Source organism: Thermobia domestica, chromosome 1 (assembly GCF_964235325.1).
Source record: "Thermobia domestica chromosome 1, izTheDome1.hap1.1, whole genome shotgun sequence".
NCBI lineage: Eukaryota > Metazoa > Arthropoda > Insecta > Zygentoma > Lepismatidae > Thermobia > Thermobia domestica.
Genome location: NC_137454.1, coordinates 228,058,790 through 228,075,421, shown reverse-complemented (window position 1 = coordinate 228,075,421; position 16,632 = coordinate 228,058,790). Strand labels below are relative to the sequence as shown.

The 16,632-nt window shown below is 32.7% G+C and overlaps 1 protein-coding gene across 2 annotated transcripts in view; it reads right to left on the bottom strand.

Moving 5' to 3' along the window:
- LOC145667138 (phospholipase B1, membrane-associated-like) overlaps positions 1-16,632 on the bottom strand; it is a 165,267-nt gene that overhangs the window by 3,666 nt on the left and 144,969 nt on the right. For both annotated transcript variants that reach the window (XM_081734880.1, XM_081734884.1), the window contains exons 5-8: positions 10,360-10,522; positions 5,621-5,775; positions 1,911-2,079; positions 531-696 (exon numbers count right to left, since the gene is read on the bottom strand). In XM_081734880.1, coding sequence (XP_081591006.1) covers positions 539-696; positions 1,911-2,079; positions 5,621-5,775; positions 10,360-10,522 — 645 coding nt within the window. In that variant the 3' untranslated portion in view covers positions 531-538. The remainder of the gene's footprint in view (positions 1-530; positions 697-1,910; positions 2,080-5,620; positions 5,776-10,359; positions 10,523-16,632) is intronic.

The window sequence follows — 16,632 nt, the reverse complement described above, 5'->3', positions numbered from 1 at the left end:
TATCCAGTGTCAGGAAATAGTTTTGTATTGAAACCCTATCTACTGTATTTCATTTAATCTTATTTTTCTTTCTTCTAATGTATTACAAATAAGTTAAATAATATTTCTGCTTAATAAACAATGATTAAGCTTAATTTTTGGTATCTACATTAGTTTTACCAACAAAAAACATTATATCGTTGAAAAGAGTTGTTCGTTTACAAGGGCTTCACATTAGCAAGAGTTTTAAGCTAATCATTGTTTGATTGTGCACATGTAATCAGTGTAAGATATTGTTTTGAAAAATGACGATAGTTTTAGGTGAGTTAACTCGAGTTGCTGATAAAGGTGACAATGTTTGTCGAAACAATATAGTATAACACAGTACAATTTGGATATAGTGGAAGTATTAATAATAATAGTCACTATTATCATTTAAAATTATACAAATATGCGTGAAGTTACATTAAATAAATAATCATATGAATACTGCAAAATTTTGTGTGTTACGAAATTTTTATTGCAAGTGAATAATATAATTCATTACTTACATCCTTGTTCATTGATGTCCCGTCTCAACGAACGTTTTGCTATTTTTAGATGTAAAAAAGTAGGGCGCATCTTCTGAAGGACACAAAAATCTTTCCATTAGAGGTTCCCATCCATACGTCTTGTTTCCTACAGGTTCTAACATATTGTTCCATAACGCATTGGCAACTGTAAATAAATAGGTAGGTAGATTAAAGTAAAATCGATTTAGTAAGTTAGATGTATAAGACAGTTAAAAAGGAAAATGGAATCTTGATTTGTGATGTGAAACATCCTAAATCAAGAAATGTGATTTAAGGAAACGTAGGTCTTAACCCTAGAATGTATGGCATAGTTCAAACTAACCAGAAGTGCTTTGAAAATAAGCGAATTCGACAAAAGGTTTCCTCCACAAAATGTTTGCTCTCACTGAGGGCTATATATGATTCCTTCTTTCCTTTTTCTTCAGCATGTTCCTTTAAGTTCTTTCACCCTATGCCTAAATTCAGAATATGATTTAATACTCAAAACAAAGGAGTCCTGTATTCAGAGGTTAAAATACTCATGACCAAAATATTAAACTGTCGTCTCATTTTTAAAAGTTTGCGTTAAATTAATTAAAGAAAGTTTACTTGAGGATAAGAACTAATACAAGGATTCAGTATCAGTAGTATACAAGAAAGAACATTCTTCATACACTATAACAAAATAAGCAAACCTTAAATCTTGACTGTCAAAAGAAGCCCTTTTATTTATTTGTTTGGAATGTAATGTATCTTTATAGCCCTAAAGCTATATAAGACGTGAATTTAAGGCCAAAGTGTAGTCCAAACTACATAAGATCCCATACTAGAGACTTTAGTTCTGTATTTCTCCAAAATGAAGAATAGCAATAAATATAATAACGCTATTTTCTGTAATCATAGAATTGTGATTGTTATTTTCAATTAATTACTGATAGTAACTTTCATCCTGTTTCTATATTATTTGCTGTATACTTTCATTTGATACCTTTTTAAAGGTGAAACAAAAATTAAAATATGAAAAGTTTGATTGAAATCGACTCATTAATGTTAACAAATTATAACTTTTCCTACCTTCTTCCTAAAACAGCTTTCCACTGACGCATAGTTTTGTTTCAAAAACATCTAGCTACTCTATAGATTTTCGGTTTCATTGGCTATGTATCTTCACAATCGTATATAGTGAATTTAAACACTTTTTCTTGAAATCAAGACTACAATTGGTTATGACTAATGGTTATTTGATTTTAATTTCAAATATGGATAAAAACACAGGGGTTTTCAAAGAGAAGTAGTTGACAATTTATTTTGACAAGACTGTACATAAATAGATTCTAATACTAAAAATCGAAAATGCTATGATATATGTATTTGTCTTACCTAATGCATTTCCCTTCTGACTAAAGTGAAAACAATCAGGTGCAAAATAAGAAAGATCAGGCACCTCACCAAAAATTGTATTTACATTATCTGGATTTCGTACACCAAGAAAGAAAGGTTGAAGGACTACAGTAAAATCTTCCTTTTTATCATAACGTCCACTCTCGGCCTGAAAATAAGATAAAATTAGAAGTCAAAATATTTTTTGATCATAAATTCCTCTATTCATTTCAAGGAAAAATGCCAAACTTCAAACAATAGATACAAAATGCAAACATACAGTGATTGTCAAAGTCTGAGCACAGTACTAAATTTTCAGATTTTTTTTATAAGTATCCATACACGACCTGATTTGTTAGACTTATTGTGTAAAATAAACATCATTGCTCATACCATATTGTCCATAAAGAAGTTTAAACATATGACCCTGTTTTCATTGAGACAAATTTGTTGCTTATGTTTACATTCAATAAAATGTCGATCCTTAACCTTAATGAGGGGTTTACAAACTTTAGGCATTTGATTGATTAATTTATCAAATTTTTGCGAAGTTATGCGATTCCAGTAGCTCTGAAGAGCTCTACAAAGACCTTCAATATTCGTTGGCATCTATTTACGGACTGTTCTGTCAAATTCATCTTCCAAGAGCTCGATGGGTAACAAATCCGATTACTGTGGCAAATATTCCATTTGTTGATGATGTAAGCGTCGTCTTTGAATTGCAGATAATTACTACCTAGATTGGAAGAATGTTTGAGATGGTAATCCTATTGTAGAACAAAGTTACTGTCCCAAACCCACATTCCTGATAAATTCCATGCTTCTCTGAAACGTTGTGAAACATTTTTGTACATTATGCTATTAATTCGAACTAAATTATCGACTTGGCAGTCCAAATAGTGACGCTACCTTCACCGTGTCTTGCTGTAGATATTACACGGTCGAGATGAAAGCGCTCTTTGGGACCACAATGCATTAACTTCTAGCATTGGAAGGTGAAAAGTTGGAATTTAGATTAGTCGGTCCAGAATGCCCTCTTCCATTCTTAGTTGTTCGAGTTTCTTTTTCTTCTCAGGAGTATATTTGTACTGCTTCCTGCTTGAGGGAATGGTTTCTTTACTCTATGACTACAGATCTGAAGGCGCTGGGCCTCTGTCCTATTTGATACCGATTAGAAAGGCTTTTCCATAGTTCTATTGGTTCTTCCGAAACGATTAACGTCTATTCCGTTTGCTTGTTTTTCCAGTGAACTTGTAATTAAGAGAAGTTGTTAATTTTTTTGAAGATCAGTGCTTTTCCGTGTAATATTTACACCACTTTGTGACTATCTTTCAAAGTTCGACACTGAGCAATTTTCGCCGAGAATGAATTCTTTCTCTCAACATAACCATTTGAACACGTGCTTCGACTCTTAGTTAACAGTTTCTCTTCCGCATTTTATAGTATTTGCATGTTCTTCACACTATTCAACTGGTTCACACGAATGAAAACAAAAGATTACTTGTTACAGATTTGCATCCAATTTTGCTCATATTACGACACGATTGAATAGCACATACACAGCTATTCATTGAAGTAAAGAAAGAACTAGTGACAAGGTTTCATACACACACCACTAGGTGTCGTTGAAACGACATATCATCAAACAAAGCGAGACGTTAGCTGCCTGTTTGTTGCCAAGCAACTTTCTTCAATGAATTTGTCTTGATGTAAACAAGACCATGAATTTTCGTATCCTTCTTCATTGTTTTTCAAAAACGATACAATAAACATGGTTTTGTATGGACATAGTGTCTTTTATTGGGAAAATTTTGAAAAGTTTATAATATGATAAGACTTTTGACAATAACTGTACGTAGAAAATGTACTACTACTACTACTACTACTACTACTACTACTACTACTACTACTACTACTACTACTACTACTACTACTACTACTAATAATAATAATAATAATAATAATAATAATAATAATAATAATAATAATAATAATAATAATAATGTAGTAACAACAAACAACAATGAAAATTATACGCATAAGCAAATTTAAATTTCTTTGTTTTTGACTAATTTTCAGCATGAAAAATTATCATGAGGACGAATAGGTTTGCTATTGTGGACTTGTTTTCTAAGTAAATCTTTATTACAAGTACACATTGCATTTAGAGCATAGCTAATCAACCGTCTCATCAGTTTCTTTCTTATGGTTCTAATCAACGTTTAACAGATTTGCTCCATGTATCTTTGTTGTAAACATCAATTAGATAAATTTTGATTTAGTCTGAACTCCGAATTGATGGCCAATAACTCGGGAACCAAAATCCTGCGTAGCAGAACATCATTTCATATGCTTATTAAGCTGGTCCAAGTCTGCCACTCATGGGCGTAGCTACAGTGTGGTTGGATTGGCAAATGTCCATGGGTCCACATGATGAAGCGTCAATCGGTGACTCAATAAAATTTGTATTTATTTTTTGTCAAAACAGTCTTCTTCACATTGAAGAGATTAAATATATCATATTCTTTTCTATAATTATTATCAATGCATACTATTCATCCACTTTTCCGGAGCTATGTACATATTTTATGTTATTCCTGACCATTCTTGTCACAACTTCCAGTGTGGAGTGTTCATTTTCCAAAATAATAATAATAATAATAATAATAATAATAATAATAATAATAATAATAATAATAATAATAATAATAATAATAATAATAATAATAATAATAATAATAATAATAATTATTATTATTATTATTATTATTATTATTATTATTATTATTATTATTATTATTATTATTATTATTATTATTATTATTATTATTATTATAACTATCTGAGGAGCATATGGGTCAAGAAAGAATGAAAAGATGAGCACTTCCCTCCATCGAGGAATCTTTGGCTTGGAAGTTTAACTTCGAAGTAACAGACAACTTTACGGAGTCAAGGCGAGAAGAAAGAAATTTTAAGATATGAAAAGTGTTACGAAATACCACATCTATAAACCATAAATCTAAAAATAAATTATATACATTATATAAAAATAAAAATATGTAGATTATAGTTATATCATATAATTATTATATAATTATATAATAATATAAATATAATATAAATATAATAATATAAATATAATTATTATAATTATATAAATTATATTATATTTGGAGTTACATATTTCTAATATTGTAGGATATAAAATATGTCAGTTATAAAACCAGAAGAGTGGAATTACGTAAACGTTTTCCAGGGGCATATTTGGCAACTATGCCAAGTTTGAGCAAATTCGGATGAGTTTTATCGATCGCGTACGATATAAGAGTATACTTATTTGTGATTGATTTTTTCCCATAAAAATGCAATGAAGGATATATAAAACAAAAAAGAGAGAGACTGAAAATAGAGATTGGAAGAATATGTCCATAATCTATTTCTAAGTTATAAGAAGGTTAATAGTATATTCGGTGGCACAATATTGCTAGTGTAGTGTTCACTTCTTATACTGAAGTTTTCTCGTTTCATCCTAGACCACATGAGCTTATGGTAGGCAATATTATCAAAATTTGGTACTAAGCTAAGAAAAAAAATCTTTGCAAATTACTTAATTTCATTTCAGAACAATAAAGAAGTCTAATCTAGTCTACTTTCCTGCGACGTATCAAGCTATTTAAATGGATCTTTTTTCCAAATGATATACTACTTACGACTTGTCTCTCTGCTTCCCAATAACCTTGAAGCATTCGAGAAACAGACTCTGCTTTCGCTCTCTCCACACCACCAAATAAACATGAACATAGGACCAATTGCTTCATGTAACACATAAATGGCACATTCTTCATGTTTCTTAAAAGAATAATATCTGCAAAGAAAATTAAATTTATAATAGACACTTTAATTAGTTTGGAAAATTGCCTCAACTAATAATAAAATATTTAAAATAAAATGTACAGAGACAGAAATGTGGGGTATTAATGGCAACAAATGGGCTCCTTGGTTCGGGAAGGTAAGTTCAATGTTTTTAATGCTTAAACCTTAAACAGAAAAGTGTACTTTTAAAAATATAAGTTGATGGTTTTTGGCACATGAATGAAAATAGGCAGAATTAGATCAATGTTATATGCTGTCGACGACGAATATAGACATGAAAATGTTTTATCATCTTCTACTTTGTCGTAAGCCATAAAATCCCATTTCTTACTGAGTATTTTCTTTCTTTCTTTTTTAAAAAACACGTATTTGTCTATAATTATTTATATCTGTTCTACAATTATGGTATTGTAATAAATATTACCTTGTTTTATTTGTTATAATTTACTCAAAAGTTCTTTTAACTTGCTTCTAGATAAGTTCACTGGTTTTATCAGAAATTGAGGGAAAATTGTGAAATTCCTCAGCAAAAGTCCCTTTTTCAGGATTTCAATCTCTTTTTGCTGCAAAAGCACAACCTTACCTTATAAAAGATTTTACATTACCTTATAAAAGAAGTCTATTCTATCGTCAATATGTCTGGAAAGTTCCATAAAGCATTGAATGAATTAGCCAAAAGAAAAACAAAATAAAAGAAAGGGAAAATATTTCCAGTTTGAAATATTATATCACAGACAGAAACACTGCTTTCTGCTTTCATGGAAATATGACAAAGGTGAAGGGAATAAATATTTTTAGAACACGAACGTTGTGTAAGTTTTTCTTCTATATTTTACAACATATGATTGCATAGCCACTTAAAAAAAAAAGTGTCTAACACATGTACAAGTATACTTTGAATCTAAGAGGATATGTTATATTATGAATGCTATCATTTTATTGTTCTAAGTGCCTAGGTGATGGAAATTGGCTAAGAGAATGGTTTATTATGAAAACTTCGTTCTTTAGTTTTTGACTTTGCCCCATACAAGCAGTTTCCAGTGTGTTAGTGCCTAGCTTTGTTTACTTCGCGATGAAAAGATCTTGTCGCGCTTGTGTACATTTGTCAAACCATTTTTGTTTTGTGTTTGTGGGTTCTATATTGTAAAAAGTCAGCGTCAGTCTTCAACAGAAACGTTAAAACAAATTTATTACAGTTATTTTGAATGTCGTGAAATGAAATAAAATGAAATCTAACTTTTACGTCCCACGATTATGCCGGCTAGGCTAAAGGAGGAGGCGGTGATGATGAGAAATCAATGCAATGGTGGAATGGAGAAAGTGGGAGAACCTCAAGGAAACCCACGCACACGATGTTTGTCCACCACAAGGTTCACTTGGCGGGAGCTGGGATTGAACCCGGGACCCCATGCACCAGAGGTGAACGCTCTACCACTGACCACCACGGCCCCTTATTTTGAATGTAGTGTTGGCAACGAAAACAAAATGCGTTGTCTTCATAAATGCTGTACAACTTGTTACTCTTACTTTATTAAGTGGATGATTGGCGACAAAAATCGAGCTATGTCTTTCGTGGTGCCCGCCAATGGCCTGGCGTGAACCAATCAGCTATGTAGAAGACTTTTATTTCTGTCTAACAAAAATGGGTGTCGAACTGAACATAATATTGAGTACCTTAATGTTGTATTTGCTATAAAACCCGTACAATATAGACCTGAATTCCAAATCCTAGTACACCTTCAAAACTAGAAGAACCTTCTTTAGCAAAACAAATAGACGAATTGTTTGAATCCCCGTCTTTTGATTCAAGCTGTAATGCAGAAAATAAAAATAAACTAATTAATCAAACCTTACTGGATGACTTGATGAGGGACTGATCCTCACTAAATATAAGCCCGAGTTACTTGAATCAAGGCCGAAGAAGCAGAAATTATTTAGTCCTAATACTAGAATGTCAATTTTCAGAAACAGGCATGAACAATTTTCTGGTTATTGTGTCATGGACAATTCCCTCTGTACTTGTACAGATATAGATAGATGGTTTAATGGAAGCATTAGGTTTTCAACACATTCCTGAAAAAATAAAAGTCGTTCATCGACTCTTCAAAATCAAGCCTTAAAGTATTTGTTACGTATGCCGATTACTAAACCATCAATATGAGTGGCATTCCGTAGACATTAAGGAACACATGGAAGTATGTCTATGTTATTAGATATGAGTTATAACAAGTACTACTGGCATATTTGTGGATATTTAAAGATCATTGAGATATTACTAGGACTGAAGGAGGGATTTACAAAATACATCCTTTTCTTTACTTGAGGGACAGTAGAGCAACTGAATCACACTATACCGTAAAAAACTGGCCATTTCTCTGAGAACTTAGGAGATGTAACGACAAGAGAGGAGAAAAGTTCTATCAGAGTAGTCAAGAAAATGAAGCAGAGGTATCGAGTTAGGTGAGATTTTCACATGATGGAAGACTACTGGTGGTTTTAGTTAGAGAAAGTGACACGTATTAAAAGAGTAATAAATAGCTGTAAGTTTTAAAAATATTCGCAATTTCTATAATACTTTGTCCATTAGCTTCATATTTTAGTTTAATACCACTAGAGACAACATAAAACATTAATTCTGACACATATTTTATAATATGAAACATACTTTTTATATTTTTAAAAAACTTGATTTAATACAGTAAATAAACATTGAAATTGTAATTTAAATTGTAATTTAGATAAATATCTTAATTTTCATTTATTAAATTAAATCAAACTTAAAACGCCAAAATAAAGCTATTTATTGCCAAGTACTTAAGTCAAAAACTAAAATTTTACAAAAGTAGAATTAATTAATTTTATTTTATATTTCCTTAGCTGTAAAATGATTGCATCTCTGGTCAGAGTCCTTAGTTAACTAAATGTAATAGTGGTACAGTTAAAATTGTGTGTATTAACAAAATAGACCATTCCGTCACTTTTTTTCGAGAATTCAAGTAGCTTCTGTTACACACAAACCTAACGTGTTACGTACTTTTTATCGTCATCTTCGTGTTGAGGAGGGTCGATTTAGTTAAGATGACCTGTTCTTGTCCATGTGGCAGACAAAATGCTTAAAATTGTTCACTAGTGTAATTAAATGAAGTATCCAACTTTACTATTTGGACATTTCTAAAGCTTAGAGCAAATTTGTATTTCTGGAAGAATAAATAACATTTAATTGAAAACAATGGACAAGTATATAGATTTGTTGTCCATAAAGGCACCAATATAATAATTCGACTATTTATTTATTTTATTTTATTTTATTTATTTTGTTTTTGTGTGTAAGTATGGATGTAATTTTGCTTTACATTCTTATGCAACAACGAAGTTATGAGAGACATGTCCTTTTGTACAGTAGAATCCTTAGCATGCTGTAAGATTCTATTCTTTGAACTCCTAGCAGTATTTGGGACTGCACGTCAGAAGCAAGTACTCTAGCTACGGAGCAGGCGATAAGTTTTCGTTTCATTTCCATTACAAAGGTTTTTATTATTCTATTAATTTTCATATTATGATTATGTTAGTTTATGGACGTGAGCATGAAGAGATAGAGATAATATTTAGTTATACGGGAACCCTGACATAGTACTTATATAATAGAAGAATGAGCCTCAAAGTATATTCTAAAAGTGAGAAGAAATGCTATAGAGAGAGTTAGAGCTTTTGACACATTTTTCTTTCGTTTGAAGAATGTAAAATTCTTTTATATTTTCGACATTTTATTTATTTATTTTATTTTACTTTATTTTATTTATTTTATTTTATTTTATTTTATTTTATTATTTATTTATTTATTTTAGTTTTTTTTTCATATTGCCAACATGTTGATTTGTTAAAAAATACAAGGAAAATTGAAATCACAAATCGATCATTAGAAGACATAGCGATTGATGATTATTTTTAAACTAGCATAAATGTGTGTTCACATCCTGAATGTTCTCCCTTCGATAGCTTCGGAAGATCCGACCAGCTTTATATTTTGTTGACGTAGAAAGAAAAAAAATCCGTATACAGTGCTGTATACTGTATACCAGTTGGTTATTTGGTTCGAAGGTTATCGACGAAAAAAAGAAAGAAAAAATAGTGTGTAATTTATATTTGCTGGTGATTGTACAGCAAGTTGTTTTGTTAACATATATTTTATTTTTTGGAAAATATTTATAATGCACGATACTCTACATAAACACTAAACTATACCAACTATTATTATTTATTGAATTCTACAATATTGAAAATAAGGTTTAAAAAAAAGATTTATCTAACATTTGTACAGTTCTCAGCTAAAGTACCAATAACGTTGATCAAGAATTCACAGTGTTCAACATACTGAAGAACCAAAGATTCATCTCACAATTACCAGAAAGCAACTTATATCTGTATTTTTGACAACGTGTAATAGGCAAAAAAAAACATGAGGTTCTCGACCCTATCTTGTCTTCATAGTGTCGATGTAAACCTCCAGAGTAATTATAATTTATAGGATATTTGTAAAAGTAATCAGATCATGAGATTACCTCAATCCTTAACTTACTTGGTATATGGATGAGATTCACAAATGTTCTAGGCAAATTCTTTTGCAAATAGTCAAGTGTTGTTTCCAATTGCTTGCGATGAGCACTTGGAGAATCCTTATCCTGATCTACGAAGCAGTATTCATTGCAAATATCATTTCCTCCGATTAAAATATTTACCAGCTGTAAGAAAAAAAAAAAGAAAAACATATATAATTTGATTTAACCTTCATCTTCCAATAGAATGTTATAATGAGAGCTTTTATGTTTCTCAATCTTGATATTAAACATACACAAATTCTGATGGGTATAACATCATAATGACTTAAGATAGTAGTTTCCAACCGGCGTATCGTGACAAGACTGTTGTGTCGCACAATCTCATAGAGTGTGTCGCGAAATTTTAGAATTTAAAAATCACGAAGCGTTTAATAATTAGTAAAAATAAATTTTGAACAGGCTGTACCAGTCAATGCTTCCAGCGGTAGCAAAACACTCAGTACTTCATGGAGTCATTACTTCATAGAAACTTAAATCTTATTACTACTAATAAAACATCAAATGTGTCGCGATGTCGTGAGCGTCGTCAGTCGAACAAGGTCAGAAACTACTGGTTTAAGGAAAAGTAAGAGTCAGGAAGGTTTAAGGAGCAGTCAGGAAGCAGATCAACCCAATATGAATCTTAATAAAAATACAGTGAGTCTACAATCTAAATTTTAATAATTCTATTTGAATTTTAATCTCAGTAAGTAACAGACAGTAGAGGGCCTGAAATATTTCCTTATAGTTCACTTAATAAGTAAACTGATTTTTTCTGTTAAAAATAATAGATACTAACTGTGTTTATTAGGAGAAAATCTTTAGATTTGGGCCGATATGGTTTTGACCATATTTTTTTCTTTACTTATTTCTTTTTTCTTGGTATGTGTGTGTGTGTGTGTATGTGGCATTGGACGGTGGTACTCATATTAGAATGAACATGTAAGCCGTACCTAATGTTCAATGTAGAAAAATTACATTCCAAAATGCATATCATCATTATTATTATCCAAGAAGGCGCCATCTGAGGATATGTGAGGATTATGTGACTAGGCATTCTTTTTTTTTTTTTTTTTTTTTTTTTTGTAAACAATTAATACTTACATGCTGTTTCCCTCACTTTTCGGACTCATTGTAGTAAATAAAAGTGTAATAATAATAATAATAATAATAATAATAATAATAATAATAATAATAATAATAATCATAATAATAATAATAATCTGTCCACACAAACGATAAACGGGATGTTATCTTGTCTCAAGTTGATATTGAACTCCACAAAAGAATTAAATTAAATTCCTGTGCAGTAAATCAACTGAAAAGTGAATGTGTTTCATAAGTGTATTTAGAGGGGCCTACTCCGCTAGATCATATTTTGTCTCCTTCCCTTAGGATACCGTTGGATCATATCTGAAACTGTGTTTGTTGAGGGCTACGGTGGCTAAGTGGTAGAGCGTTCACCTCTGATGTATGAGGACCTTGGTTCTATCTCAGCTCGCGCCACGTAAACTTTGTGGTGGACAAACACCGTGTGCGTAGATTTTCTCGGGGTTCTTCCGTTTCCTCCCACTTTCTTTATTTCACTATTTCATTCATTTCTCATCATCACCTTCTTCTTTAGCCTAGACGGCATAACCGTGGGACGTAAAACTGAAAGATTTCATTTAATGTGATTGTTCAAAGGTTCTTTCGATTCTCAGAAGTAAGGCATATATAATTCCTTCCAGAAAAATGCACTAGTTACGTCAATGATGTATTTCTCTAAACATTAAGGCAGTATACACGCAGAGTAGAACATTGAATGGATCAAGCTTATTTCTCCACCTAAAACATAAATAAAAGATACCCATTTAAATATTACATGCTGAAAATGTGTATTCTAGCTTCTAATTGTGGACGTCCCTCGCAAGGGAAATTTGAATATAATAAATTGAAAAGCCTTATCGTTGATATTATGTATTATAACTCAACGATCACCTATCCTCATGTATATACATTTGCGATCGGCAAACAAGAAACCTGAAAAAGGAAATTGTAAGAATTTGTCTAGGTTGTTATAGCTACAACTCAGCTTTTGTATGCACGATTTAAAAAGAAAACAATTTGAAGAAACGAAAAGATCTACAAGAAGTGTTAACCAAATAATTGTCTAGTTCATATCTTATGTCATTTGTCCATTTCATAAAGAGCAGGAGAGGTCATTTGGGGAAGGCGGGGGAAAATTGCCTTTCTGAGTTTCAGAAACGGTGTCCCGACAAAACGTACCAGCGACAAAACGTACCACTTGAATTTTCGCGACAAAACGTACCACTTTTGATGACCTGTCATAAATGACAACCTGTCATGGATTAATTAAAGCATTTCTGATACTTATTCCACGACAAAACGTACCACTTATATAAATTACAACCTGTCTTGGACTGATTAAAACATTTCGGATATTTAATCCGCGACAAAACGTACCACTTCAAGCATTTTTTTTTTCCAGCGTGTTCACAGATTATTCTCCAGATCGAACAAACTTCTCTTAAAGGTTCTGTACGTGACAAACGTAACATTAAACACATTTATCAGCGAGTAAGAGAACACGAGTCTTCCAAAATACATTAGACCAATGTGGGTGCTTACATATCTAACAAAAGAGAACATAATGTTAAGGAACTACTTCCTCATGAACAGGTAAAACAACGGCAGTATAAGGTTGAGAAGAACAGACAGGTAATGTATCGAGTTGTTAAAGTGCAGAAACTCATTGGTAAAAGAAGGCTTATTTACAGAGGAAATGTAGCAACCTATAAACTGAAAGACACAGCTATAGATCATGGAAACTTTTTGGATATTATTCCTTTCTTAAGCAAATTTGATCTTCCGCTTAAAAGTAATTTAGATAAGGTCACCGAGAAGAATCATATACGAGGAAGTAAGCAGGATAGTGGTCGCATAACTTTTACTAAACACGGTGAATTTTGTTTTGAATGCTATCAACACACTTATCAGAGAAGATATTTCGAAAGAAGTCTCTCAAGCTTCAATATTTCCTGTCCTATTAGACACTACTAAAGATATAGTAGTTTCAGGCCAGTGCTCTGTTGTTTTGAGGTATGTTGTTAAAATGGTTGTTAAACAAAGTATTGCTGTCATTGTAAAATGCATATCTACCACAGGCCAGTGTCTTTGCGATTTACTGCTGGAAATTCTGCAGGAAGTTGAACCTTGATATTAAGAAGTGTATTGGAAATTCAACCGATGACTCAAGTAACATGCAAGGACAATATTCGGATTTTTTCAATTCACCTAATATCAGTTAAACGTGTGATTCAGTTGATTTTGAGTTTAACGGCCCTTTTAGCAGCGAGACTATATGAGACGGAACATACTGATTTACGGGAAATCCGAAGCACTTGAGCTCCCGCCAGGAATCGAACCCAGGTCTCCCACGACAAAGGCGCATACGCTAACCGCTTAACCACTAAGAAATTCAATTATACGTGTGGTGTTACGCTCATATACTCAATCATGTCATATGTGATCTGAGAAAAAATTGCATTGATTCTGTGGCATTGTTTTGCTGAATGACTGTACGATATATATGGACATTTGCAAGATCAGATGTTAACAAAGGCGTCTTACAGTTATTGCGGAAACAAGATGGTAGAAAACACACTGTTTTTCAGAAAAAGGTTGGTTATTTTTCGAACCCAGAAAGTGCTTTGTATATAGAGTTGACCATAATAATTAAGAAAATTGCTTCTACAGAAAATATCAAACCAAAAGCTAGGTGTAAAGTGAAAGGATATATAAAAGATCTTCTCAAGTTCAAAACAACTCGGACAGCACAAATGTTCCTTAAGATATTTTAAGTAACGAGACGACCTCTCTGTCAAACTATCTCCAAATAGAGGGTGCTGCTAGTGTAGTCCTATCGGATGGTGCAGACTACTCTGTTCCAAGTGAAAGAGTAGAGAGATGATTTTGAATCCGTTAAGAATGCAGCATTAAGCTTTGCGGAATGGGCCAATAACAAATTTGAAGACTTAGAACGTGATTTCTTTCTTTTCTTTTTTCTTTTTTTTTTCTTTTTTTTTTTTTATTGACCTGTCGACAATTCGCCTTCAGAGATGGACAAAGATTTTCCTGTGAATATGAATATGAAGCTGCTTCTATCCAATGACCAGGTACTGCATCGAAGCATTCAACACAATATTGGACATGGTAGTTTCGAGTATTTCTTCAAGATTCAAGAAGCAATGTACTTTATGGATTATTTGGACCCTAGACACTTCTACCAAGTAACAGAACTTTCAGACGTGCCTTTCGATAAACTTACATATTTTCTGAAAAACTTCAGTAAAGAAGTTTCTAAGGATACTATAAATGTATTCTCTTGGACTTTTGAAGGACGTGAGTAGTAGGGGTCCCCGTATATCTAGTCGAGTCAGCAAAATTTTTCGTGACGTCATAGGTCAAAGGTCAATGACCTTGACCCAGGGTCAATGACCTAGGGGTACCTAGGACCACCCCCTCTAAAATTTGGCAGGGGTACCTTGGCCCACCCCTAAATTTTGGCAGGGGTACATAGGACCACCCCCCTTAAATTTTGGAAATTGCCAAATCTAAAAATTTGGTATGGTAGCCTAGGACCACAGTATGTACCTCTATCCGTATTGGGGGTCTATGTCGTTCCCTTTCATGGGTAAAAAATTGCCAAAAAGTCAAATTTCGGGGGTTTTTGACCTAATTTATCCCCTTGGATGAGGTGTTATTACCCTATATGGTTATATGGGCGTATACAGGGGTCCATTCCCTTTCATAAGACATGGGTATATTAATGCACCCCTTGAAAAATTTGGGAGGGGTACCTTGGCCCACCCCTTAAATTTTGGAAATTGCCAAATCTAAAAATTTGGTGTGGTAGCCTAGGACCATAGTATGTATCTCTATCCGTATTGGGTGTCTATGTCGTTCCCTTTCATGGGTAAAAAAATTGCCAAAAAGTCAAATTTCGGAGGCTTTTGACCTAATTTATCCCCTTTGATGAGGTATTATTACCCTATATAGTTATATGGGCGTATACAGGGTTCCATTACCTTTCATAAGACATGGGTATATTAATGCACCCCTTGAAAAATTTGGGAGGGGTACCTTGGCCCACCCCTTAAATTTTGGAAATTGACCAATTTAAACATTGGGTATTATAGTACAGGACCCTAATATGTATTATGATAAATTTGGGTGGTCCACCTCGTTTCCTTCTAGGGGTACAAAATTGCTAAAATATAAACGTAAGCAATACGTTATACCACGTGTTTGGTTTTTGGTCGATTTTATACCCTTTGATGAGGTGTTATTATCCTATATAGTTATATGGTCATGTATAGGGGTTCATTACCTTTCATAACATATGGGTATATTAATGCACCCCATTGAAAAATTTGGGAGGGGTACCTTGGCCCACCCCTTAAATTTTGGAAATTGACCAAATTAAACATTGGGTATTATAGTACAGGACCCTAATATGTATTATGATAAATTTGGGCGGTCCACCTCGTTCCCTTCTAGGGGTACAAAATTGCCAAAATATAAACGTAAGCAATACGTTATACCACGTGGTTGGTTTTTGGTCGATTTTATTCCCTTTGATGAGGTGTTATTATCCTATATAGTTATATGGGCGTATACAGGGGTTCATTACCTTTCATAACATATGGGTATATTAATGCACCCCTTGAAAAATTTGGGAGTTGTACCTTGGCCCACCCCTTAAATTTTGGAAATTGACCAATTTAAACATTGGGTATTATAGTACAGGACCCTAATATGTATCATGATAAATTTGGGCGGTCCACCTCGTTTCATTCTAGGGGTACAAAATTGCCAAAATATAAACGTAAGCAAAACGTTATACCACGTGTTTGGGTTTTGATCGATTTTATCCCCTTTGATGAGGTGTTATTAACCTATATAGTTATATGGTCATGTATAGGGGTCCATTACCTTTCATAAGATATGGGTACATGTGTGCACTCCTTTAAAAATTTGTGAGGAGTACCTTGGCCCACCCTTAAATTTTAGAAATTGCTCATTTTATATATTTGGTATTATAGTACTGGACCCTAACATGTATTATGATAAATTTGGGTAGTTCACCTCATTCCTTTTAGGGGTACGAAATTGCCAAATTTTAGTACAACCACGTGTTTGTTTTGGCTCAATTTATCCCCCTTGGATGAGGTTCTATTACCTTATATGAT